Raw genomic sequence first — 24,299 nt, 5'->3', positions numbered from 1 at the left:
TGGTGTTTTCCGTCTTTCCTGCTCCAGATTCTCCAGAAACGATGATGGACTGACTCATCTTCAGCACCTTCATGTCTCTGTACGCTTTGTCCGCTGAAACAAGAGTGAAACCAGGTCTAAACCAGGTCTAAACCAGGTCTAAACCAGGCCTAAACCAGGACTAAACCAGGACTAAACCCGGTCTAAACCAGGTCTAAACCAGGACTAAACCAGGTCTAAACCAGGACTAAACCAGGTCTAAACCAGGCCTAAACCAGACCTAAACCAGGCCTAAACCAGGTCTAAACCAGGTCTAAACCAGACCTAAACCAGACCTAAACCAGGTCTAAACCAGGTCTAAACCAGACCTAAACCAGGTCTAAACCAGGTCTAAACCAGGACTAAACCAGGACTAAACCAGGCCTAAACCAGGCCTAAACCAGGACTAACACACAGCAGGTTCTGACAGTCCCACAGTGCTCTCTGGTGGTGATATTTCAAACTGCAGCCTCATGTCCTGAGCAGCTCTGAAGTGTTAGTGTGTACCATGCAGTAGTACATGCAGTAGTACATGCAGTAGTACATGCAGTAGTACATGCAGTAGTACATGCAGTAGTACATGCAGTAGTACATGCAGTAGTACATGCAGTAGTACATGCAGTAGAACATGCAGTAGTACATGCAGTAGTACATGCAGTAGTACATGCAGTAGTACATGCAGTAGTACATGCAGTAGAACATGCAGTAGTACATGCAGTAGTACATGCAGTAGAACATGCAGTAGAACATGCAGTAGTACGTGCAGTAGTACGTGCAGTAGTACATGCAGTAGAACATGCAGTAGAACATGCAGTAGTACATGCAGTAGTACATGCAGTAGTACATGCAGTAGTACATGCAGTAGTAGTAGTATTTGCAGTACCTATAGCGTAGACGTGAGGAGGCAGCGTCCCCAGAGAACGACCTCGATATTGTTTGATGGTTTCTGGAGCGTAGAGTTTGGGCAGGTCATAGTACGGATTCACCGCGATCAGGATGTTCGCCACGTACGTCTGAAACACACAGGTCATCACTGCGCCGCTCCACAGACCTGATCCAACATGTGTGTGCGCGCCGCTCCACAGACCTGATCCAACATGTGTGTGCGCGCCGCTCCACAGACCTGATCCAACATGTGTGTGCGCCGCTCCACAGACCTGATCTAACATGTGTGTGCGCCGCTCCAGACCTGATCTAGCATGTGTGCGCGCCGCTCCACAGACCTGATCTAACATGTGTGCGCGCCGCTCCACAGACCTGATCCAACATGTGTGTGCGCGCCGCTCCACAGACCTGATCCAACATGTGTGTGCGCCGCTCCACAGACCTGATCTAACATGTGTGTGCGCCGCTCCACAGACCTGATCCAACATGTGTGTGCGCCGCTCCACAGACCTGATCCAACATGTGTGTGCGCCGCTCCACAGACCTGATCTAACATGTGTGTGCGCCGCTCCACAGACCTGATCTAACATGTGTGTGCGCCGCTCCACAGACCTGATCCAACATGTGTGTGCGCCGCTCCACAGACCTGATCTAACATGTGTGTGCGCCGCTCCACAGACCTGATCTAACATGTGTGTGCGCCGCTCCACAGACCTGATCTAACATGTGTGTGTGCCGCTCCACAGACCTGATCTAACATGTGTGTGCGCCGCTCCACAGACCTGATCTAACATGTGTGTGCGCCGCTCCACAGACCTGATCTAACATGTGTGTGCGCCGCTCCACAGACCTGATCTAACATGTGTGTGCGCCGCTCCACAGACCTGATCTAACATGTGTGTGCGCCGCTCCACAGACCTGATCTAACACACGTGTGCGCCGCTCCACAGACCTGATCTAACACACGTGTGCGCCGCTCCACAGACCTGATCTAACACACGTGTGCGCCGCTCCACAGACCTGATCTAACATGTGTGTGCGCCGCTCCACAGACCTGATCTAACATGTGTGTACGCCGCTCCACAGACCTGATCTAACACACGTGTGCGCCGCTCCACAGACCTGATCTAACACATCATGTAAGTCATGAACTTTCATTGAAGCGTCCCTTTGAGGCCACAAGGTGTCACTGTTGTACTTCACTCACATTCATGACAAAGAGAAAGGCTTTATCAGAGAGGCATCTGACCCAGTGTGGAACGGGGACACATTTGACCCACACTGATGGGGGACACATTTGACCCACACTGATGGGGGACACATTTGATCCACACTGATGGGGGACACATTTGACCCACACTGATGGGGGACACATTTGACCCAGTGGGAGGGACTTACGTAGATGTGGTCTTTGCTGTATCGGACTCTGACGTTGTTGAGTAAAGTGGCTTCATTCAGATACATGAGAGAACCTGAAACACAGACACACTTAGTCAATGTTCCTCACATTTGACCCAGTGTGGGAGGGACGGAGACATTTGACCCAGTGTGGGAGGGACGGAGACATTTGACCCAGTGTGGGAGGGACGGAGACATTTGACCCAGTGTGGGAGGGACGGAGACATTTGACCCAGTGTGGGAGGGACGGAGACATTTGACCCAGTGTGGGAGGGACGGAGACATTTGACCCAGTGTGGGAGGGACGGAGACATTTGACCCAGTGAGGGAGGGACGGAGACATTTGACCCAGTGTGGGAGGGACGGAGCCCTCTGCGGGCTGTAGGGCCCTAGCGCCCTCTGCGGGCTGTAGGGCCCTAGCGCCCTCTGCGGGCTGTAGGGCCCTAGCGCCCTCTGCGGGCTGTAGGGCCCTAGCGCCCTCTGCGGGCTGTAGCGCCCTAGCGCCCTCTGCGGGCTGTAGCGCCCTCTGCGGGCTGTAGCGCCCTAGCGCCCTCTGCGGGCCGTAGCGCCCAAGCGCCCTCTGCGGGCCGTAGCGCCCAAGCGCCCTCTGCGGGCCGTAGCGCCCAAGCGCCCTCTGCGGGCCGTAGCGCCCTCTGCGCTCTGCGGTCCGTAGCGCCCTCTGCGCTCCGTAGCGCCCTCTGCGGGCTGTAGCGCCGTGGCGCCCTCTGCGGGCTGTAGCGCCCTCTGCGGGCCGTAGCGCCCTAGCGCCCTCTGCGGGCCGTAGCGCCCAAGCGCCCTCTGCGGGCCGTAGCGCCCAAGCGCCCTCTGCGGGCCGTAGCGCCCTCTGCGCTCTGCGGTCCGTAGCGCCCTCTGCGCTCTGCGGTCCGTAGCGCCCTCTGCGGGCTGTAGCGCCGTGGCGCCCTCTGCGGGCTGTAGCGCCGTAGCGCCCTCTGCAGGCTGTAGCGCCCTCTGCGGGCTGTAGCGCCCTCTGCGGGCTGTAGCGCCCTCTGCGGGCCTCTGCGGGCTGTAGCGCCCTCTGCGGGCTCTAGCGCCCTCTGCAGGCCACAATCTTTCATGTTTCATGAATAAAAGACTGAAAACTATTATAGAACGAGTTCATTTGTGACGGGGCAAAATGCCACAGAGTCACATGACTCTAGCTCGAGTTCTTACGGGAAAATCGTCTGAAAAAAGCTTCTGGTATTGATAGGCCCGAGCCCCAGCAGGGGGCGGAGGGCCTATTGCTCGCGTTGCAACTGTGCCCGCATGTTTGGTGCCCTGTCGCCCCTGGCAAGTACAGTGAACTAGCCCATGCCGAAGGCATGGATCATGCATACTTACTCCTGCTATGACAGAAATAGTCAACAATGAGTGAATGGGCGTACTCACTAACGCACTCCTTCACTCACGCACGCCCTGTGCATACTAATTAGTAGTAGGAAAATGGAACATTACCGTTGTAAACGGGTGAAGCCCGTGCAAAAGTGCGCACTAAACGAGCACTTTACATTTCGCGGCCGTCATCCCCATATAAAGCACTCATTTGCGCTAAGTATCTCACGAATACGTTCCCCATCTCTTGCATGTTCCGTTCATATAAACATGTAATGCAAAAATTTAACATTATTACTGTATAGAGGGCCAAAAACACAAAGTGGGCGGAGCCCACTCAAAATTAACGAAAGTACCCGTCAGTGACCAGGGTCCCCAAAAATGGGAAACATTGTTTTCGCATCGGAATATTATTCTTTCTTCTTCTTCTCGGGACACGCCCCCCTATATTTCACCCAGTGACATTGACGAAAAGTCACAAAAATGTTCACACCTCTAAAAATCGTGCCTCTACATTCTGGCTATTTCCCTTTTCTAAAATAAAAAAAATTGGCGCGTCAGCGCCCCCAAATGTACCAAAAATGCATTGAGATAGGAAATGACCCAAAAAAAATCTGATCGTAGAACTCCTCCCCCTCAGGGCGTTAGACATATTAACCTGAAATTTGGTGAGACTCATCTTTAGGACCATCAAAAGTTATCCACATTTTTATTCAAAGAGTCACGGTGTCTGTGCGGCAGAGCCGCACATTTTGCCAAGAATTCAAAATAAAATGTCTTTTTGATGTAAAACAAAGTGAGAAGATGTGACAGCGTCACAGATTCAGCAGTAGGTGTAATAAAAGGACAATTGGGGCGCGTTAGCCCCGCCCCCTCCTCTTCCGGCGTGACGATGAGGGCCGATCATTGCCGCTTGCGGCTTTAATTGTAATTTTTTTCCCTCCCACAAACCACAATGTTTCTGCGGGGGAGGGGCCAGAGGTGCTGTCCCAGGGGGGAGGGGCCAGAGGTATTGTCCCAGGAGGAGGGGGAGGGGCCAGGGGGTCTTTATAATTATAATGATGAGTATGTCTCACAGTTGTCCTCCACTTGTTTGTCCACATCATCTTCTGCTGGAAACACCTGGTTTATTGGCGCCAGAAAAGTCTGAAAAACAGAAAATATCAACAAAAGTGTCTGAAGCTCCAGGACGTTGTCCCTGATGTCCCTGATGTCCCTCATGTCCCTCGTGCTCCTGATGTCCCTCATGTCCCTGTCCTCATCACTATCCCAGAGTGTCCAGAGCAGAGGTAGGAACAATCTGCAGCTGTGTTTTCAGAGGGACACATTAGTGAGGCGCGCTCAGGTCGTTTCTATGGAGACGGACAGTTTAAGTCTGATGTATGTGAGACAGGTTCATTACAGAGACAAACAGAGACATGAACCCTAACCACCTGGACCTGGACCTGGACCTGGACCTGGACCTGGACCTGGACCTGGACCTGGACCTGGACCTGGACCTGGAGCGCTCGCACCCAAAAGTATGGAAAGCCAATATGATGAGACTCTCAGGAGCGTCGTCTGGCGTAAATTGCAGCGCTCATTTACGGCGTTAAAAGCGCCGCTTTAATTTGTAAAAGCATCGGAAAATACGGCGCTCGAAGAGGCGGAGTCTGATCATATCGGCCGCAAGCGCCGAAGGCGCGAGCGCACATTTTTAAGTCCTTATTACTAGCGCCGCCTACGGCGGTGTCCCACCCTCAAACCTCAGCCCCGCGAGAGTATAAAGAGTGTAGTCCATCTGCAGTACTGACAGTACTTGAAGTATAAAGAGTGTAGTCCATCTGCAGTACTGACAGTACTTGAAGTATAAAGTACCTTTGTGTTTCCTTTGAGTGGCTCGATGGTCAGAGAGTCGGGTCCGATGTCGACGATGGTCCCGAGCTGAAAACCATCAGTGGGGTGAGGGGCCCACACGGGCCTCCCGTCCTCCATCCTCCTGTTACACACAATACTACTGCTACTACTACATACACAATATACACACACATATATAATTTAGAGGTGCACCGATCTATATCGGCCACGACTTATGTCATGTGACCAGGTCATGTGACCAGGTCATGTGACCAGGTCATGTGACCAGGTCGTCCAGGGGAAGTGACCGATCTGACCACTTGACCATGAATTCTCTGAAGTCTGCTTTGATGTTGCAGCACCGTTAAAACAGAAGGTCATTAGGTCAAAGCGCCTCCTCCTGGTACAACTGAGAACTGCACTGACATAAACAAAGAGTTAGAACACGATAAAGAGCCTTAGGCCCCTCCCACAAAGAAGAATCTCTAAAAGCTCCTGTCCAATCAGCAGGCTCCGTGTGAGGCCCAAACCAGAGACTATTCACATCTAAGAGAAGCAACACACTGTAACCATGGTAACACACTGTCACACTGTAGTCATGGTAACACACTGTCACACTGTAGTCATGGTAACACACTGTCACAGCTGTAGCCATGGTAACAGTGTCAAACTGTAACCATGGTAACACACTGTCACACTGTAGCCATGGTAACACACTGTCACACTGTAACCATGGTAACACACTGTCACACTGTAACCATGGTAACACACTGTCACACTGTAACCATGGTAACACACTGTCACACTGTAGCCATGGTAACACACTGTCACACTGTAGCCATGGTAACACACTGTCACACTGTAGCCATGGTAACACACTGTCACACTGTAACCATGGTAACACACTGTCACACTGTAGTCATGGTAACACACTGTCACACTGTAACCATGGTAACACACTGTCACACTGTAGCCATGGTAACACACTGTCACACTGTAGCCATGGTAACACACTGTCACACTGTAACCATGGTAACACACTGTCACACTGTAGTCATGGTAACACACTGTCACACTGTAACCATGGTAACACACTGTCACACTGTAGCCATGGTAACACACTGTCACACTGTAGCCATGGTAACACACTGTCACACTGTAGCCATGGTAACACACTGTCACACTGTAACCATGGTAACACACTGTCACACTGTAGCCATGGTAACACACTGTCACAGCTGTAGCCATGGTAACACACTGTCACACTGTAGCCATGATAACACAGTGTCACACTGTAGCCATGGTAACACACTGTCACACTGTAACCATGGTAACACACTGTCACGCTGTAGCCATGGTAACACAGTGTCACGCTGTAACCATGGTAACACACTGTCACACTGTAGCCATGATAACACAGTGTCACACTGTAGCCATGGTAACACACTGTCACACTGTAACCATGGTAACACACTGTCACGCTGTAGCCATGGTAACACAGTGTCACGCTGTAACCATGGTAACACACTGTCACACTGTAGCCATGATAACACACTGTCACACTGTAGCCATGGTAACACACTGTCACACTGTAACCATGGTAACACACTGTCACGCTGTAGCCATGGTAACACAGTGTCACGCTGTAACCATGGTAACACACTGTCACACTGTAGCCATGGTAACACAGTGTCACGCTGTAACCATGGTAACACAGTGTCACGCTGTAACCATGGTAACACAGTGTCACACTGTAACCATGGTAACACACTGTCACGCTGTAGCCATGGTAACACAGTGTCACACTGTAGTCATGGTAACACACTGTCACACTGTAGTCATGGTAACACACTGTCACAGCTGTAGCCATGGTAACACACTGTCACAGCTGTAGCCATGGTAACACACTGTCACAGCTGTAGCCATGGTAACACACTGTCACACTGTAGTCATGGTAACACACTGTCACACTGTAGTCATGGTAACACACTGTCACAGCTGTAGCCATGGTAACACACTGTCACAGCTGTAGCCATGGTAACACACTGTCACAGCTGTAGCCATGGTAACACACTGTCACACTGTAACCATGGTAACACACTGTCACACTGTAACCATGGTAACACACTGTCACACTGTAGTCATGGTAACACACTGTCACAGCTGTAGCCATGGTAACACACTGTCACAGCTGTAGCCATGGTAACACACTGTCACACTGTAGCCATGGTAACACACTGTCACACTGTAGCCATGGTAACACACTGTCACACTGTAGCCATAGTAACACACTGTCACACTGTAACCATGGTAACACACTGTAACCATGGTAACACACTGTAGCCATGGTAACACACTGTCACACTGTAGCCATGGTAACACACTGTCACACTGTAACCATGGTAACACACTGTCACACTGTAGTCATGGTAACACACTGTCACACTGTAACCATGGTAACACACTGTCACACTGTAGCCATGGTAACACACTGTCACACTGTAGCCATGGTAACACACTGTCACACTGTAGCCATGGTAACACAGTGTCACACTGTAGCCATGGTAACACACTGTCACACTGTAGCCATGGTAACACACTGTCACACTGTAGCCATGGTAACACACTGTCACACTGTAGCCATGGTAACACACTGTCACACTGTAACCATGGTAACACACTGTCACACTGTAGCCATGGTAACACACTGTCACACTGTAGCCATGGTAACACACTGTCACACTGTAGCCATGGTAACACACTGTCACACTGTAACCATGGTAACACACTGTCACACTGTAACCATGGTAACACACTGTCACACTGTAGTCATGGTAACACACTGTCACACTGTAACCATGGTAACACACTGTCACACTGTAGTCATGGTAACACACTGTCACACTGTAACCATGGTAACACACTGTCACACTGTAGCCATGGTAACACACTGTCACACTGTAGCCATGGTAACACACTGTCACACTGTAGCCATGGTAACACACTGTCACACTGTAGCCATGGTAACACACTGTCACACTGTAGCCATGGTAACACAGTGTCACACTGTAGCCATGGTAACACAGTGTCACACTGTAGCCATGGTAACACAGTGTCACACTGTAACCATGGTAACACAGTGTCACACTGTAGCCATGGTAACAGTGTCACGCTGTAACCATGGTAACACAGTGTCACGCTGTAACCATGGTAACACAGTGTCACACTAACCATGGTAACACAGTGTCACGCTGTAACCATGGTAACACACTGTCACAGTGTAGCCATGGTAACACAGTGTCACGCTGTAGCCATGGTAACACACTGTCACGCTGTAGCCATGGTAACACACTGTCACGCTGTAGCCATGGTAACACACTGTCACGCTGTAGCCATGGTAACACACTGTCACGCTGTAGCCATGGTAACACAGTGTCACACTGTAGCCATGGTAACACAGTGTCACACTGTAACCATGGTAACACACTGTCACACTGTAACCATGGTAACACACTGTCACACTGTAGCCATGGTAACACACTGTCACACTGTAGCCATGGTAACACACTGTCACACTGTAACCATGGTAACACACTGTCACACTGTAGCCATGGTAACACACTGTCACACTGTAGCCATGGTAACACACTGTCACACTGTAGCCATGGTAACACACTGTCACACTGTAGCCATGGTAACACACTGTCACACTGTAGCCATGGTAACACACTGTCACAGCTGTAGCCATGGTAACACACTGTCACAGCTGTAGCCATGGTAACACACTGTCACACTGTGGCCATGGTAACACACTGTCACACTGTAACCATGGTAACACACTGTCACACTGTAACCATGGTAACACACTGTCACACTGTAACCATGGTAACACACTGTCACACTGTAGCCATGGTAACACACTGTCACACTGTAGCCATGGTAACACACTGTCACACTGTAGCCATGGTAACACACTGTCACACTGTAGCCATGGTAACACACTGTCACACTGTAGCCATGGTAACACACTGTCACACTGTAGCCATGGTAACACACTGTCACACTGTAGCCATGGTAACACACTGTCACACTGTAGCCATGGTAACACACTGTCACACTGTAGCCATGGTAACACACTGTCACACTGTAGCCATGGTAACACACTGTCACACTGTAGCCATGGTAACACACTGTCACACTGTAGCCATGGTAACACACTGTCACACTGTAGCCATGGTAACACACTGTCACACTGTAGCCATGGTAACACACTGTCACACTGTCCCTCGCTGGGGGGAGGAGCCTGAGCTTGAGCTGGAGGTGGAGCCTCACCTCCAGCTCAGTTTGGGCTCTGGAACCATCTCCAGAGGAGCCGGTCACTTCTCTGGTGCTGCCCATGAGGAGAGGCGGGGCTGGTGTGGGCGGGGCTGGTGTGGGCGGGGCTGGTGTGGGCTTATAGCCCCTCAGCTCAGCCGCCACGTGTTGGCGTTCACCCCGGTGGACGAGAGGGTCCCTTCGTCTTCGGGTGGGGGACATGTTCCTTGGGAGGTCTAAAGCAGGACTAAAGCAGGACTAAAGCAGGTCTAAAGCAGGACTAAAGCAGGACTAAAGCAGGTCTAAAGCAGGACTAAAGCAGGACTAAAGCAGGTCTAAAGCAGGTCTAAAGCAGGACTAAAGCGGGTCTAAAGCAGGTCTAAAGCAGGACTAAAGCGGGTCTAAAGCAGGACTAAAGCAGGTCTAAGGCGGGTCTAAAGCAGGACTAAAGCAGGTCTAAAGCAGGACTAAAGCAGGTCTAAAGCAGGACTAAAGCAGGACTAAAGCAGGTCTAAAGCAGGACTAAAGCGGGTCTAAAGCAGGACTAAAGCAGGACTAAAGCAGGACTAAAGCAGGTCTAAAGCAGGACTAAAGCAGGACTAAAGCAGGACTAAAGCAGGTCTAAAGCAGGACTAAAGCAGGTCTAAAGCAGGACTAAAGCAGGTCTAAAGCAGGACTAAAGCAGGACTAAAGCAGGTCTAAAGCAGGACTAAAGCAGGACTAAAGCAGGTCTAAAGCAGGTCTAAAGCAGGACTAAAGCAGGTCTAAAGCAGGTCTAAGGCAGGTCTAAAGCAGGTCTAAAGCAGGACTAAAGCAGGACTAAAGCAGGTCTAAAGCAGGACTAAAGCAGGTCTAAAGCAGGACTAAAGCAGGTCTAAAGCAGGTCTAAAGCAGGACTAAAGCAGGACTAAGGCAGGTCTAAGGCAGGTCTAAGGCAGGTCTAAAGCAGGTCTAAAGCAGGTCTAAAGCAGGACTAAAGCAGGACTAAAGCGGGTCTAAAGCGGGACTAAAGCAGGTCTAAAGCAGGTCTAAGGCAGGTCTAAAGCAGGACTAAAGCAGGACTAAAGCAGGACTAAAGCAGGTCTAAAGCAGGTCTAAAGCAGGTCTAAAGCAGGACTAAAGCAGGTCTAAAGCAGGTCTAAAGCAGGTCTAAAGCAGGTCTAAAGCAGGACTAAAGCAGGTCTAAAGCAGGTCTAAAGCAGGACTAAAGCAGGTCTAAAGCAGGACTAAAGCAGGACTAAAGCAGGACTAAAGCAGGTCTAAAGCAGGTCTAAGGCAGGTCTAAAGCAGGACTAAAGCGGGACTAAAGCAGGACTAAAGCAGGACTAAAGCAGGACTAAAGCAGGTCTAAAGCAGGACTAAAGCAGGACTAAAGCAGGACTAAAGCAGGTCTAAAGCGGGACTAAAGCAGGTCTAAAGCAGGTCTAAAGCAGGACTAAAGCAGGACTAAAGCAGGACTAAAGCAGGACTAAAGCAGGTCTAAAGCAGGTCTAAGGCAGGTCTAAAGCAGGTCTAAAGCAGGACTAAAGCAGGACTAAAGCAGGACTAAAGCAGGACTAAAGCAGGACTAAAGCAGGACTAAAGCAGGACTAAAGCAGGACTAAACCAGGACTAAAGCAGGACTAAAGCAGGACTAAAGCAGGAGTAAAGCAGGTCTAAAGCAGGTCTAAAGCAGGACTAAAGCAGGTCTAAAGCAGGTCTAAACCAGGACTAAACCAGGACTAAAGCAGGACTAAAGCAGGACTAAAGCAGGACTAAAGCAGGACTAAAGCAGGAGTAAAGCAGGTCTAAAGCAGGACTAAAGCAGGTCTAAAGCAGGTCTAAACCAGGACTAAACCAGGACTAAAGCAGGAGTAAAGCAGGAGTAAAGCAGGTCTAAAGCAGGTCTAAACCAGGACTAAAGCAGGACTAAAGCAGGACTAAAGCAGGACTAAAGCAGGACTAAAGCAGGTCTAAAGCAGGACTAAAGCAGGACTAAAGCAGGACTAAAGCAGGACTAAAGCAGGACTAAAGCAGGTCTAAAGCAGGACTAAAGCAGGTCTAAAGCAGGACTAAAGCAGGACTAAAGCAGGACTAAAGCAGGACTAAAGCAGGACTAAAGCAGGACTAAAGCAGGACTAAAGCAGGACTAAAGCAGGACTAAAGCAGGACTAAAGCAGGACTAAAGCAGGTCTAAAGCAGGACTAAAGCAGGACTAAAGCAGGACTAAAGCAGGACTAAAGCAGGACTAAAGCAGGACTAAAGCAGGTCTAAAGCAGGACTAAAGCAGGACTAAAGCAGGACTAAAGCAGGACTAAAGCAGGACTAAAGCAGGACTAAAGCAGGTCTAAAGCAGGACTAAAGCAGGACTAAAGCAGGTCTAAAGCAGGACTAAACCAGGACTGGTCCTGGTCTGGTCCTGGTCTGGTCCTGGTGTGCCTGAGGCTGGAGCTGTGGAGGACTCTGTGGTTTATGTCTGAACAGTGAGTCATGACACATTAACTCCTTTTATCACCTTTGACCTTTGACCTGACCGTTCAGGGCAATCGTCAAATCTAAAATGACTGTCACATCTGATCCCCCTCTCTTCTGCTGCTGAAGCCTCTACAGGCACTGAGCAGAACTGCAGGAAGCTCGGTGCTTCTTCTCCAGCAGCTGCTCAGTCTGTGGGCGTGTTCAGAGCCCCGTTCATGCTCCGCCCCCTAACATGAGCTCTAACTGAGCATGTGCAGAGGAGAGAAGCTCTAACTGAGCATGTGCAGAGGAGAAGAGAAGCTCTAACTGAGCATGTGCAGAGGAGAGAAGCTCTAACTGAGCATGTGCAGAGGAGAGAAGCTCTAACTGAGCATGTGCAGAGGAGAAGAGAAGCTCTAACTGAGCATGTGCAGAGGAGAAAAGCTCTAACTGAGCATGTGCAGAGGAGAAGAGAAGCTCTAACTGAGCATGTGCAGAGGAGAAGAGAAGCTCTAACTGAGCATGTGCAGAGGAGAAGAGAAGCTCTAACTGAGCATGTGCAGAGGAGAGAAGCTCTAACTGAGCATGTGCAGAGGAGAAAAGCTCTAACTGAGCATGTGCAGAGGAGAAGAGAAGCTCTAACTGAGCATGTGCAGAGGAGGAGAAAAGCTCTAACTGAGCATGTGCAGAGAAGTGAAGCTCTAACTGAGCATGTGCAGAGGAGAAGCTCTAACTGAGCATGTGCAGAGGAGAAGAGAAGCTCTAACTGAGCATGTGCAGAGGAGAGAAGCTCTAACTGAGCATGTGCAGAGGAGAGAAGCTCTAACTGAGCATGTGCAGAGGAGAAGAGAAGCTCTAACTGAGCATGTGCAGAGGAGAGAAGCTCTAACTGAGCATGTGCAGAGGAGAAAAGCTCTAACTGAGCATGTGCAGAGGAGAAGAGAAGCTCTAACTAAGCATGTGCAGAGGAGAAGAGAAGCTCTAACTGAGCATGTGCAGAGGAGAAGAGAAGCTCTAACTGAGCATGTGCAGAGGAGAGAAGCTCTAACTGAGCATGTGCAGAGGAGAGAAGCTCTAACTGAGCATGTGCAGAGGAGAAGTGAAGCTCTAACTAAGCATGTGCAGAGGAGAAGAGAAGCTCTAACTGAGCATGTGCAGAGGAGAAGAGAAGCTCTAACTGAGCAGGTGCAGAGGAGAGAAGCTCTAACTGAGCATGTGCAGAGGAGAGAAGCTCTAACTGAGCATGTGCAGAGAAGTGAAGCTCTAACTGAGCATGTGCAGAGGAGAAGTGAAGCTCTAACTGAGCATGTGCAGAGGAGAGAAGCTCTAACTGAGCATGTGCAGAGAAGTGAAGCTCTAACTGAGCATGTGCAGAGGAGAAGCTCTAACTGAGCATGTGAGCAGGAGAAGAGAATTATAAACGTCTCTAAACCTTTTACAGGCTGGACTCTGGCCTCATTAAAAATGTGATGAAGCAGCTTCATAACATGAGAAGGGTCAGAGGTCAAAGTCCAGTCCCAGTTTAGTCTTGGTTTAGACCCAGTTTAGTCCTGGTTTAGTCCCGGTTTAGTCCCGGTTTAGTCCCGGTTTAGACCCGGTTTAGTCCCGGTTTAGACCCGGTTTAGTCCATTATTGCTATTGAACATTTGGACTAAACACATTTGAAACTAATAAAAGGAGTAAATATGAGACAGAAGCTTCTAGAGAGAATAGTTATGACTAAAGTGTTTGTGATAAAACATTATAATCATAGACTCGATGTCTTTATTGTGCTAAAGATGAAATCCTCCACAACAAAAGGACAAGTCGCGGATTAAAGGCAAAATGATGAAAATAGAATCAAATTGAGTCAATATTGTCTTTGCTTTGTCACTTTAAGAATGTCTCTGTGAAAGTGGCTTCTTTTCAGCTCCAGAATGAGCCATTGTCCGCCTCCCACAAAGAGCCGCTTACATAACACCAAACCCGGGCTCAACCTGCGGCTCGGCCCGGCCCCTTTACCCGGACACAGAGCTCCGAGCCCCGGCCACATCCACCGGACCCCGGCGCCACAATACACCGAGCTCCACGCACCCAGAGCCGGGTAGAAGCCGGGTAGAAGCCGGGTAGAAGCAGGCCTGCACCCGGCTAATCAAGCGAGAGACAACATGCCAGAACCTGATAGAGAAACACGCCAATGGATGCCACAACTTTCTTCCTCGTGACTTCAGCGTGATGACCACTGAGGCGTCACATCTTTGGACTCCGGCGGCTCCGGGCGTGAGTCCGGCGCGGGTCAAACACGACGCGTCTGTTCGGCTGCGGCACAATCACTTTTCAAACACGTTTAATGATCATTCCATGTGTCATTATCGGCTGAGCGCTCCATCCAGCGCGAGCGCGTCGCCGCAGGGTTTCCCTCAGAAAGTTGAACATTGACAGAAAATACGTGACTATTCTCACTTTGAACTCAAGCCGAAACCACCGTCACACGCCTCAACGTTCAAAACTTCAACTAAATATCAGATGATTCGACCCATGCGCCGTTTAGTTCGTAATAAAATGTTGAAAAGTACTTTTTCTCAATGGACACTCGGGTGAGAAGGGGAAGGCTGAGATTTCTGATCGGAATCGATGTTGTTTCTCTGAGGCGCGCGCGTCTTTCCTTCGGCGGAATGTTTCAAACTTGTTGTGAGATTATTTGGAACAAGTTGCGTGGAAGTTGAGGCCTTTAAGAGGATTGTTTCCCCGGTTTAAAGCCTCCATAAGCGGTGACAGTTGACGGCGCCGCTCGGTATTAGCTCCCCGTGTTTAGCGGCTCTTACCTCGGCTCCGGTGAAGTGTCAGGGCCCCGCAGCGGCTCGTTTCCCGGTGAAACGCGGATAAACGCGGGGTAAAGTTGTCCCGTGTCCGCACCGCCTCCGGGCGCTCCAGATGCTCGGTGTCCGCTCAGGAGACGCTCTGCTCGGCCACCGTCTGCGCCCCGCCCCGCTGCGTGACCCGGAAACAGACCCGCTGCGTGACCCGGAAACAGACCCGCTGCGTGACCCGGAAACAGACCCGCGAAAGAAACGCTAGAGCGATTCTGACGCCGAGGCGGCCATTTTGTGAGTGTAGAACAGCCTAAAGAGAATAATGTGGGAAAGAATATTCAGCCTAAAACGATGTCTATGAATCCAATTTAATCTAATATTTACACAATAGTTCAAAAATATATCTAAATAATCCAGTTTCCCCCTCTCTTCTGCTGCTGGAGCCTCTACAGGCGCTGAGCAGAACTGCAGGAAGCTCGGTGCTTCTTCTCCAGAGCTGCTCAGTCTGTGGGCGTGTTCAGAGCCCCGTTCATGCTCCGCCCCCTAACATGAGCTCTAACTGAGCATGTGCAGAGGAGAAGCTCTAGCTGAGCATGTGCAAATACAATAGAGCTTCATCTGCAGCAGGTCATTTTAAGTTCCGTCCCATCGACTGTAACTCTGTGAATTATTTCTGATTGTCTCATAAATTGAGTCAATGGTTCCACACAGCAAACAGGGGGAGGGACCAGGCACAGCCCTGTCTCACTCCCCTTTTCAGATGATTTTTTTATAATTAAATGAAATTTACTTAGCACTTTAAAAAAATAAGTCCAGCTACAGAATCTTCTCCTTCTCCTCGTCCAGACTTATTCCTGTCGGTGTTTAGTCTGTACAGACTGCGAGAGGCGAAGATCGTTCTCAAGTTCTTTATTTGATGAAAACATGGAAAAACAGGCAAAACAGCAGCATGTTGTTCGTCTGCACAAGAATTATCTGTGTTTTATATCGCTGTTGTTTGGGTCTGATAAACATGGCCTGAACTTCACTATGACGTCCGCTTTAAGAGTGTTTAGACGAGTCCACAGATGAACAGAAAATACACAGAATAGTTCATTGTGACCCATAAGCAGCAAGATCGTCTTGACTCATGATAAACAGGACACAGACATGACAATAATTGATCAATATCCACAATTCCTCCATCTTTGTTTAGTTGTGTTTGTGTGTGTCTCATTGTGTGTAAAGATGGTCTTATGTCCTCTTGTGTGTGTCTCATTGTGTGTAAAGATGGTCTTATGTCGTCTTGTGTGTGTCTCATTGTGTGTAAAGATGGTCTTATGTCCTCTTGTGTGTCTCATTGTGTGTAAAGATGGTCTTATGTCGTCTTGTGTGTGTCTCATTGTGTGTAAAGATGGTCTTATGTCCTCTTGTGTGTCTCATTGTGTGTAAAGATGGTCTTATGTCGTCTTGTGTGTCTCATTGTGTGTAAAGATGGTCTTATGTCCTCTTGTGTGTGTCATTGTGTGTAAAGATGGTCTTATGTCCTCTTGTGTGTGTCTCATTGTGTGTAAAGATGGTCTTATGTCGTCTTGTGTGTGTCTCATTGTGTGTAAAGATGGTCTTATGTCGTCTTGTGTGTGTCTCATTGTGTGTAAAGATGGTCTTATGTCGTCTTGTGTGTGTCTCATTGTGTGTAAAGATGGTCTTATGTCGTCTTGTGTGTGTCTCATTGTGTGTAAAGATGCTCTTATGTCGTCTTGTGTGTGTCTCATTGTGTGTAAAGATGGTCTTATGTCCTCTTGTGTGTGTCATTGTGTGTAAAGATGGTCTTATGTCGTCTTGTGTGTGTCTCATTGTGTGTAAAGATGGTCTTATGTCCTCTTGTGTGTGTCTCATTGTGTGTAAAGATGGTCTTATGTCCTCTTGTGTGTGTCATTGTGTGTAAAGATGGTCTTATGTCCTCTTGTGTGTGTCTCATTGTGTGTAAAGATGGTCTTATGTCGTCTTGTGTGTGTCTCATTGTGTGTAAAGATGGTCTTATGTCCTCTTGTGTGTGTCTCATTGTGTGTAAAGATGGTCTTATGTCCTCTTGTGTGTGTCTCATTGTGTGTAAAGATGGTCTTATGTCGTCTTGTGTGTGTCTCATTGTGTGTAAAGATGGTCTTATGTCCTCTTGTGTGTGTCTCATTGTGTGTAAAGATGGTCTTATGTCCTCTTGTGTGTGTCTCATTGTGTGTAAAGATGGTCTTATGTCGTCTTGTGTGTGTCTCATTGTGTGTAAAGATGGTCTTATGTCCTCTTGTGTGTGTCTCATTGTGTGTAAAGATGGTCTTATGTCCTCTTGTGTGTGTCTCATTGTGTGTAAAGATGGTCTTATGTCCTCTTGTGTGTGTCTCATTGTGTGTAAAGATGGTCTTATGTCGTCTTGTGTGTGTCTCATTGTGTGTAAAGATGGTCTTATGTCCTCTTGTGTGTGTCTCATTGTGTGTAAAGATGGTCTTATGTCGTCTTGTGTGTGTCTCATTGTGTGTAAAGATGGTCTTATGTCCTCTTGTGTGTGTCTCATTGTGTGTAAAGATGGTCTTATGTCCTCTTGTGTCTTTGTGGATTGGTTTGGGAGGATTTGTTCCGTTCTTTTGGACAGAATTGAGGTGAATAAACGTCACATTCAGAATAGAAATAGTCTCTATGAGGCACAGTCCAGTCGCTCCTTCTTTTGGTCTCAGGGACATGATGCTTTAGAGCTTTAGACACTCTGAAGTGTGTCTTTGTGGTTTGCCCTGGCACAAAGCTTAGGAATCATCTCAAAATGGGTTGAAGCTGAAAAGACTTAATATTTTTCATCCTGGGGGGGCGGGGCCTGGGCCTGGGGGGGCGGGGCCTGGGGGCGGGGCCTGGGCCTGGGGGCGGGGCCTGGGGGGGCGAGGCCTGGGGGGCGGGGCCGGGGGGGCGGGGCCTGGGGGGTTGAACCTACATTTCGTCTTTTTGTTGCTTTAAAGCTTTAATACATCGTTGTGTCAGTCATTGTTTTGAAATGCTAAAAAACTCTCAGCAACGAGCATTAGGCCGACATTAGGCGGAGGGTGCGCACGGGGGAGCACGGCGCACTGTGGCCAGCGCGGGGGGCAGGGCAGGAGCGGGAGCGGGGCGGGGCGGGAGCGGGAGCGGGGCGGGAGCAGGGCGGGGCGGGAGCGGGAGCAGGGCGGGAGCGGGGCGGAGCGGGAGCAGGGCTGGGCGGGAGCGGGAGCAGGGCGGGAGCGGGGCGGAGCGGGAGCGGGAGCAGGGCTGGGCGGGAGCGGGGCGGAGCGGGAGCGGGGCGGGAGCAGGGCGGGAGCGGGGCGGGAGCAGGGCGGGGCGGGAGCAGGGCGGGGCGGGAGCGGGGCGGGAGCAGGGCGGGGCGGGAGCAGGGCGGGGCGGGAGCGGGGCGTCGCCAGCGCGGCTGGTGCAGAGAAGTTGGAAAAGCTTTTTTGCGGCAAGACGCGGCGCAGCAAATGATCAAGAGATTTGGCCGTTGTCACGTGCGACGCACTGAAGAACGACCAACACAAACCTGCATGAGGTTTCGACCAATCACAGAAGACGTGAGATTCTCACTGAGACAAAAGGGCGTGTCCTGCTCCTGTCACTCAGACATGTCTCAGGTCTAAACTCAGACAAGTGACAATTACAGGTTTTGACAAGAAACATGAGCTTCTCACTTTCTCATCTCAATGTGGTCGTCTCACAGTTTGGGTTGAATGGGATGTGCCCTAGGGCCCCTAGGGCCCCTAGGGGCCCTGGACCATGTGGATTGAGTAAACAAACGTGAGTGACAGGTGACAGTTCATAACTTCTAAATATAAACTTACTAAAGGATGTTCAGGATGTTCACTAGAGGTGAAGCAGCTCCATCAAGATACTATCGTTTTATCAACGCGTCACATGTGATGTGAGGGGAGGGGCCAGCACATGAGGGGGAGGGGCCAGCACATGAGGGGGAGGGGCCAGCACATGAGGGGGAGGGGCCAGCACATGAGGGGGAGGGGCCAGCACATGAGGGGGAGGGGCCAGAGAGAGACAAAAAAAAATTGAGTCTTTTCAGCTTCAACCCATTTTGAGATGATCCCTAACCCTGGCCCAAAGCTAACCCTGGCCCAAAGTTAACCTTGGCCCAAAGCTAACCCTAACCCAGGCCCAAAGCTAACCCTGGCCCAAAGCTAACCCTGGCCCAAAGTTAACCCTGGCCCAAAGCTAACCCTAACCCTGGCCCAAAGCTAACCCTAACCCTGACCCAAAGCTAACCCAGGCCCAAAGCTAACCCTGGCCCAAAGCTAACCCTGGCCCAAAGCTAACCCTAACCCTGGCCCAAAGCTAACCCTAACCCTGACCCAAAGCTAACCCAGGCCCAAAGCTAACCCTGGCCCAAAGCTAACCCTGGCCCAAAGCTAACCCTGGCCCAAAGCTAACCCTAACCCTGGCCCAAAGCTAACCCTAACCCTGACCCAAAGCTAACCCAGGCCCAAAGCTAACCCTGGCCCAAAGCTAACCCTAACCCTGGCCAAAAGCTAACCCTAACCTTGGCCCAAAGCTAACCCTAACCCTGGCCCAAAGCTAACCCTAACCTTGGCCCAAAGCTAACCCTAACCCTGGCCCAAAGCTAACCCTAACCCTGGCCCAAATCTAACCCTAACCTTGGCCCAAAGCTAACCCTAACCCTGGCCCAAAGCTAACCCTAACCCTGGCCCAAAGCTAACCCTAACCCTGACCCAAAGCTAACCCAGGCCCAAAGCTAACCCTGGCCCAAAGCTAACCCTAACCCTGGCCCAAAGCTAACCCTAACCCTGACCCAAAGCTAACCCAGGCCCAAAGCTAACCCTGGCCCAAAGCTAACCCTAACCCTGGCCAAAAGCTAACCCTAACCTTGGCCCAAAGCTAACCCTAACCCTGGCCCAAAGCTAACCCTAACCTTGGCCCAAAGCTAACCCTAACCCTGGCCCAAAGCTAACCCTAACCCTGGCCCAAATCTAACCCTAACCTTGGCCCAAAGCTAACCCTAACCCTGGCCCAAAGCTAACCCTAACCCTGGCCCAAAGCTAACCCTAACCCTGACCCAAAGCTAACCCAGGCCCAAAGCTAACCCTGGCCCAAAGCTAACCCTAACCCTGGCCCAAAGCTAACCCTAACCCTGGCCCAAAGCTAACCCTAACCTTGGCCCAAAGCTAACCCTAACCCTGGCCCAAAGCTAACCCTAACCTTGGCCCAAAGCTAACCCTAACCCTGGCCCAAAGCTAACCCTAACCCTGGCCCAAAGCTAACCCTAACCTTGGCCCAAAGCTAACACTAACCCTTGCCCAAAGCTAACCCTAACCTTGGCCCAAAGCTAACCCTAACCCTTGCCCAAAGCTAACCCTAACCCTGGCACAAAGCTAACCCTGGCCCAAAGCTAACCCTAACCCTGGCCCAAAGCTAACCCTAACCCTGGCGCGAAGCTAACCCTAACCCTGGCCCAAAGCTAACCCTAACCCTGGCCCAAAGCTAACCCTAACCCTTGCCCGAAGCTAACCCTAACCCTGGCCCAAAGCTAACCCTAACCCTGGCCCAAAGCTAACCCTAACCTTGGCCCAAAGCTAACCCTAACCCTGGCCCAAAGCTAACCCTAACCCTGGCCCAAAGCTAACCCTAACCTTGGCCCAAAGCTAACCCTAACCCTTGCCCAAAGCTAACCCTAACCTTGGCCCAAAGCTAACCCAGGCCCAAAGCTAACCCTGGCCCAAAGCTAACCCTAACCCTGGCCCAAAGCTAACCCTAACCCTGACCCAAAGCTAACCCAGGCCCAAAGCTAACCCTGGCCCAAAGCTAACCCTAACCCTGGCCCAAAGCTAACCCTAACCCTGGCCCAAAGCTAACCCTAACCTTGGCCCAAAGCTAACCCTAACCCTGGCCCAAAGCTAACCCTAACCTTGGCCCAAAGCTAACCCTAACCCTGGCCCAAAGCTAACCCTAACCCTGGCCCAAAGCTAACCCTAACCTTGGCCCAAAGCTAACCCTAACCCTTGCCCAAAGCTAACCCTAACCTTGGCCCAAAGCTAACCCTAACCCTTGCCCAAAGCTAACCCTAACCCTGGCACAAAGCTAACCCTGGCCCAAAGCTAACCCTAACCCTGGCCCAAAGCTAACCCTAACCCTGGCGCGAAGCTAACCCTAACCCTGGCCCAAAGCTAACCCTAACCCTGGCCCAAAGCTAACCCTAACCCTGACCCAAAGCTAACCCAGGCCCAAAGCTAACCCTGGCCCAAAGCTAACCCTAACCCTGGCCCAAAGCTAACCCTAACCTTGGCCCAAAGCTAACCCTAACCCTGGCCCAAAGCTAACCCTAACCTTGGCCCAAAGCTAACCCTAACCCTGGCCCAAAGCTAACCCTAACCTTGGCCCAAAGCTAACCCTAACCCTGGCCCAAAGCTAACCCTAACCCTGGCCCAAAGCTAACCCTAACCTTGGCCCAAAGCTAACCCTAACCCTTGCCCAAAGCTAACCCTAACCTTGGCCCAAAGCTAACCCAGGCCCAAAGCTAACCCTGGCCCAAAGCTAACCCTAACCCTGGCCCAAAGCTAACCCTAACCCTGACCCAAAGCTAACCCAGGCCCAAAGCTAACCCTGGCCCAAAGCTAACCCTAACCCTGGCCCAAAGCTAACCCTAACCCTGACCCAAAGCTAACCCAGGCCCAAAGCTAACCCTGGCCCAAAGCTAACCCTAACCTTGGCCCAAAGCAAACCCTAACCCTGGCCCAAAGCTAACCCTAACCCTGGCCCAAAGCTAACCCTAACCTTGGCCCAAAGCTAACCCTAACCCTTGCCCAAAGCTAACCCTAACCTTGGCCCAAAGCTAACCCTAACCCTTGCCCAAAGCTAACCCTAACCCTGGCACAAAGCTAACCCTGGCCCAAAGCTAACCCTAACCCTGGCCCAAAGCTAACCCTAACCCTGGCGCGAAGCTAACCCTAACCCTGGCCCAAAGCTAACCCTAACCCTGGCCCAAAGCTAACCCTAACCCTTGCCCGAAGCTAACCCTAACCCTGGCCCAAAGCTAACCCTAACCCTGGCCCAAAGCTAACCCTAACCCTGACCCAAAGCTAACCCAGGCCCAAAGCTAACCCTGGCCCAAAGCTAACCCTAACCCTGGCCCAAAGCTAACCCTAACCTTGGCCCAAAGCTAACCCTAACCCTGGCCCAAAGCTAACCCTAACCCTGGCCCAAAGCTAACCCAGGCCCAAAGCTAACCCTGGCCCAAAGCTAACCCTAACCCTGGCCCAAAGCTAACCCTAACCCTGACCCAAAGCTAACCCAGGCCCAAAGCTAACCCTGGCCCAAAGCTAACCCTAACCCTGGCCCAAAGCTAACCCTAACCCTGACCCAAAGCTAACCCAGGCCCAAAGCTAACCCTGGCCCAAAGCTAACCCTAACCCTGGCCCAAAGCTAACCCTAACCTTGGCCCAAAGCTAACCCTAACCCTGGCCCAAAGCTAACCCTAACCTTGGCCCAAAGCTAACCCTAACCCTGGCCCAAAGCTAACCCTAACCTTGGCCCAAAGCTAACCCTAACCCTGGCCCAAAGCTAACCCTAACCCTGGCCCAAAGCTAACCCTAACCTTGGCCCAAAGCTAACCCTAACCCTTGCCCAAAGCTAACCCTAACCCTGGCACAAAGCTAACCCTGGCCCAAAGCTAACCCTAACCCTGGCCCAAAGCTAACCCTGGCCCAAAGCTAACCCTAACCCTGGCCCAAAGCTAACTCTAACCCTGGCCCAAAGCTAACCCTAACCTTGGCCCAAAGCTAACCCTAACCCTGGCCCAAAGCTAACCCTAACCTTGGCCCAAAGCTAACCCTAACCCTGGCCCAAAGCTAACCCTAACCTTGGCCCAAAGCTAACCCTAACCCTGGCCCAAAGCTAACCCTAACCCTGGCCCAAAGCTAACCCTAACCTTGGCCCAAAGCTAACCCTAACCCTGGCCCAAAGCTAACCCTAACCTTGGCCCAAAGCTAACCCTAACCCTGGCCCAAAGCTAACCCTGGCCCAAAGCTAACCCTAACCCTGGCACAAAGCTAACCCTAACCCTGACCCAAAGCTAACCCAGGCCCAAAGCTAACCCTGGCCCAAAGCTAACCCTAACCCTGGCCCAAAGCTAACCCTAACCTTGGCCCAAAGCTAACCCTAACCCTGACCCAAAGCTAACCCAGGCCCAAAGCTAACCCTGGCCCAAAGCTAACCCTAACCTTGGCCCAAAGCTAACCCTAACCCTGGCCCAAAGCTAACCCTAACCCTGGCCCAAAGCTAACCCTAACCTTGGCCCAAAGCTAACCCTAACCCTTGCCCAAAGCTAACCCTAACCTTGGCCCAAAGCTAACCCTAACCCTTGCCCAAAGCTAACCCTAACCCTGGCACAAAGCTAACCCTGGCCCAAAGCTAACCCTAACCCTGGCCCAAAGCTAACCCTAACCCTGGCGCGAAGCTAACCCTAACCCTGGCCCAAAGCTAACCCTAACCCTGGCCCAAAGCTAACCCTAACCCTTGCCCGAAGCTAACCCTAACCCTGGCCCAAAGCTAACCCTAACCCTGGCCCAAAGCTAACCCTAACCCTGACCCAAAGCTAACCCAGGCCCAAAGCTAACCCTGGCCCAAAGCTAACCCTAACCCTGGCCCAAAGCTAACCCTAACCTTGGCCCAAAGCTAACCCTAACCCTGGCCCAAAGCTAACCCTAACCCTGGCCCAAAGCTAACCCAGGCCCAAAGCTAACCCTGGCCCAAAGCTAACCCTAACCCTGGCCCAAAGCTAACCCTAACCCTGACCCAAAGCTAACCCAGGCCCAAAGCTAACCCTGGCCCAAAGCTAACCCTAACCCTGGCCCAAAGCTAACCCTAACCCTGACCCAAAGCTAACCCAGGCCCAAAGCTAACCCTGGCCCAAAGCTAACCCTAACCCTGGCCCAAAGCTAACCCTAACCTTGGCCCAAAGCTAACCCTAACCCTGGCCCAAAGCTAACCCTAACCTTGGCCCAAAGCTAACCCTAACCCTGGCCCAAAGCTAACCCTAACCTTGGCCCAAAGCTAACCCTAACCCTGGCCCAAAGCTAACCCTAACCCTGGCCCAAAGCTAACCCTAACCTTGGCCCAAAGCTAACCCTAACCCTTGCCCAAAGCTAACCCTAACCCTGGCACAAAGCTAACCCTGGCCCAAAGCTAACCCTAACCCTGGCCCAAAGCTAACCCTAACCCTGGCGCGAAGCTAACCCTAACCCTGGCCCAAAGCTAACCCTAACCCTGGCCCAAAGCTAA

General features: G+C 51.1%; 1 protein-coding gene across 3 annotated transcripts in view; it reads right to left on the bottom strand.

Annotated features, from left to right (window-relative positions):
• Positions 1–15,099, bottom strand: part of LOC140380581 (unconventional myosin-VI-like) — a 153,439-nt gene extending 138,340 nt beyond the window's left edge. For 2 of the 3 annotated variants that reach the window (XM_072464447.1, XM_072464448.1), the window contains exons 1-5: positions 5,491–5,614; positions 4,710–4,779; positions 2,302–2,375; positions 902–1,031; positions 1–93 (exon numbers count right to left, since the gene is read on the bottom strand). The exon at positions 1–93 is cut by the window's left edge and continues 13 nt beyond it. In XM_072464447.1, the coding sequence (XP_072320548.1) occupies positions 1–93; positions 902–1,031; positions 2,302–2,375; positions 4,710–4,779; positions 5,491–5,607 (484 nt within the window). In that variant the 5' untranslated portion in view covers positions 5,608–5,614. Of the gene's footprint in view, positions 94–901; positions 1,032–2,301; positions 2,376–4,709; positions 4,780–5,490; positions 5,615–15,020 lie in introns of those variants that run through there. The other variant, XM_072464446.1, reaches the window with a different exon arrangement.
• Positions 15,100–24,299: the final 9,200 nt, after the last annotated feature.

This window comes from Eucyclogobius newberryi, unplaced genomic scaffold (genome assembly GCF_026437365.1).
Source record: "Eucyclogobius newberryi isolate DKJ021-1_F unplaced genomic scaffold, fEucNew1.0.hap1 SCAF_49, whole genome shotgun sequence".
Lineage (NCBI taxonomy): Eukaryota > Metazoa > Chordata > Actinopteri > Gobiiformes > Gobiidae > Eucyclogobius > Eucyclogobius newberryi.
Note: the sequence above shows the minus strand (reverse complement) of the source record. Positions and strands in the feature narration are given on the sequence as shown.